Source organism: Lactuca sativa, chromosome 5 (genome assembly GCF_002870075.4).
Source record: "Lactuca sativa cultivar Salinas chromosome 5, Lsat_Salinas_v11, whole genome shotgun sequence".
In the NCBI taxonomy this organism is placed as follows: Eukaryota; Viridiplantae; Streptophyta; class Magnoliopsida; order Asterales; family Asteraceae; genus Lactuca; species Lactuca sativa.
The window spans coordinates 349,465,239-349,466,620 of record NC_056627.2 but is presented as its reverse complement, the minus strand read 5'-3'; the positions used below and the strand labels follow the sequence as shown (position 1 = coordinate 349,466,620).

Sequence of the window (1,382 nt, the reverse complement as noted above, 5' to 3'; positions counted from 1 at the left end):
TAGGAAGCTCTCTTCTTAGTATTGACATATACACCTTCTTCTGCAAGGTCACTAATGGAGCTATCCTGATAAAACAAAATGGAATTTGTTAACATTTTTTTTATCTAAAGTAATAATAAGGGTATTTTGGTCTTTCAATAAAAAGGAAGAATGGAATTGACAACGAAACAAACACGCACCATAACCGAATTAAAAGGTATATGAGAAAAGGTCGAACAATCCCCTGTTGATGGTGGGCTGAACCTTTTTGCAGGTGCACCAAGTTTCCGATCAAATTCAGGCATGCCAGGGACAACAGTGTCCGGAAAATTTAGATCAGGGGTGTTATGGTCATTTACCGGTTTTCCATGTTCAACAACTAAGTCAGCTTCTTCATGGAGATTGCTATCCACCCCTACATCAGACTTCTTTTCATGCCCCTGAACATGATCAAAAGACTTTTATCCAATTAGCAGTTATCCCATTCATGAAAGCTGCCCTGGAGGCTATCAATCACAAAATAAATGATTATAAGATGATAAAACACTAACATACTTTCCCTGTACCAGGAGGATCGTAGAGAAGAACACCAGAGGGCTTACGTAGCCCAGATGAAAACAAATCTTTATGCAGAAAGGGGAGCTGTAAATGCATTACCAATATGTCATAACTTATGCCAAAGCTTACAACAATCAACTGGAATTCAAGATTCCATTCCTATGTAGTATGTACCTGAACTGTATCAAGAATAGATTTTTTTCACATCTTCCAGCCCACCAACATCCTCCCACTTAACATTAGGGACCTACATACACAAACAAATCAAACTTATTACCCTGTAGAATAGATGTAATGCCACCAACCATTTTTTATTTTACACACCTTGGGATTCCCCAAAGCCGATGCATTCCTTTTCTTTGACCGCTCCAAAGCTTTGACCATGAATTCTTTGCTGTCACCCAACTTCTCAAAGCTACTGCCATTAATAGGAATCAAACTTGAACTATCATCAGCAACTAAAGCCCTAATATCCCTTGGCATGAAACCAAAAGTCTGTCCAACCATATCTTTTACAACATCCTCTGTACAAGTATGCAAGGAGCATACATCATTCATTAGATTTTAAGATAAATATATGTATACAGTAAAATATTCTTATTATTATTCTTACTTACATCTGGAACCAATTCAGGGATAAGGTGAAGTGACTGGGATAGCATTTCCATTCTCTGGTCTTCGGTCAAACCTCCCATTTTCGTTTCATGGCTGAAACAACACCTAATTGTAGGTGGCAACCCTTCAGAGTTATCAGCAGCTGCAACTAGCAGCACATGATGGGTATTAACCGTGTTCATATGATGCATAATGAGAGTAAAAATATGAGCAACCAATGGATAATTGAC

At 38.1% G+C, this 1,382-nt stretch overlaps 1 protein-coding gene across 1 annotated transcript; it reads right to left on the bottom strand.

Annotated features, from left to right (window-relative positions):
* Positions 1-711: 711 nt before the first annotated feature.
* Positions 712-1,067, bottom strand: LOC128126347 (peroxisome biogenesis protein 6-like). Its single transcript, XM_052764091.1, has 2 exons — positions 862-1,067; positions 712-784 (listed from the first exon to the last, which is right to left on the bottom strand). The coding sequence occupies exons 1-2, from the start codon at positions 1,042-1,044 to the stop codon at positions 722-724; spliced, it is 246 nt and encodes an 81-aa protein (XP_052620051.1). The 5' UTR covers positions 1,045-1,067; the 3' UTR covers positions 712-721.
* Between the last annotated feature and the right edge of the window lie 315 nt (positions 1,068-1,382).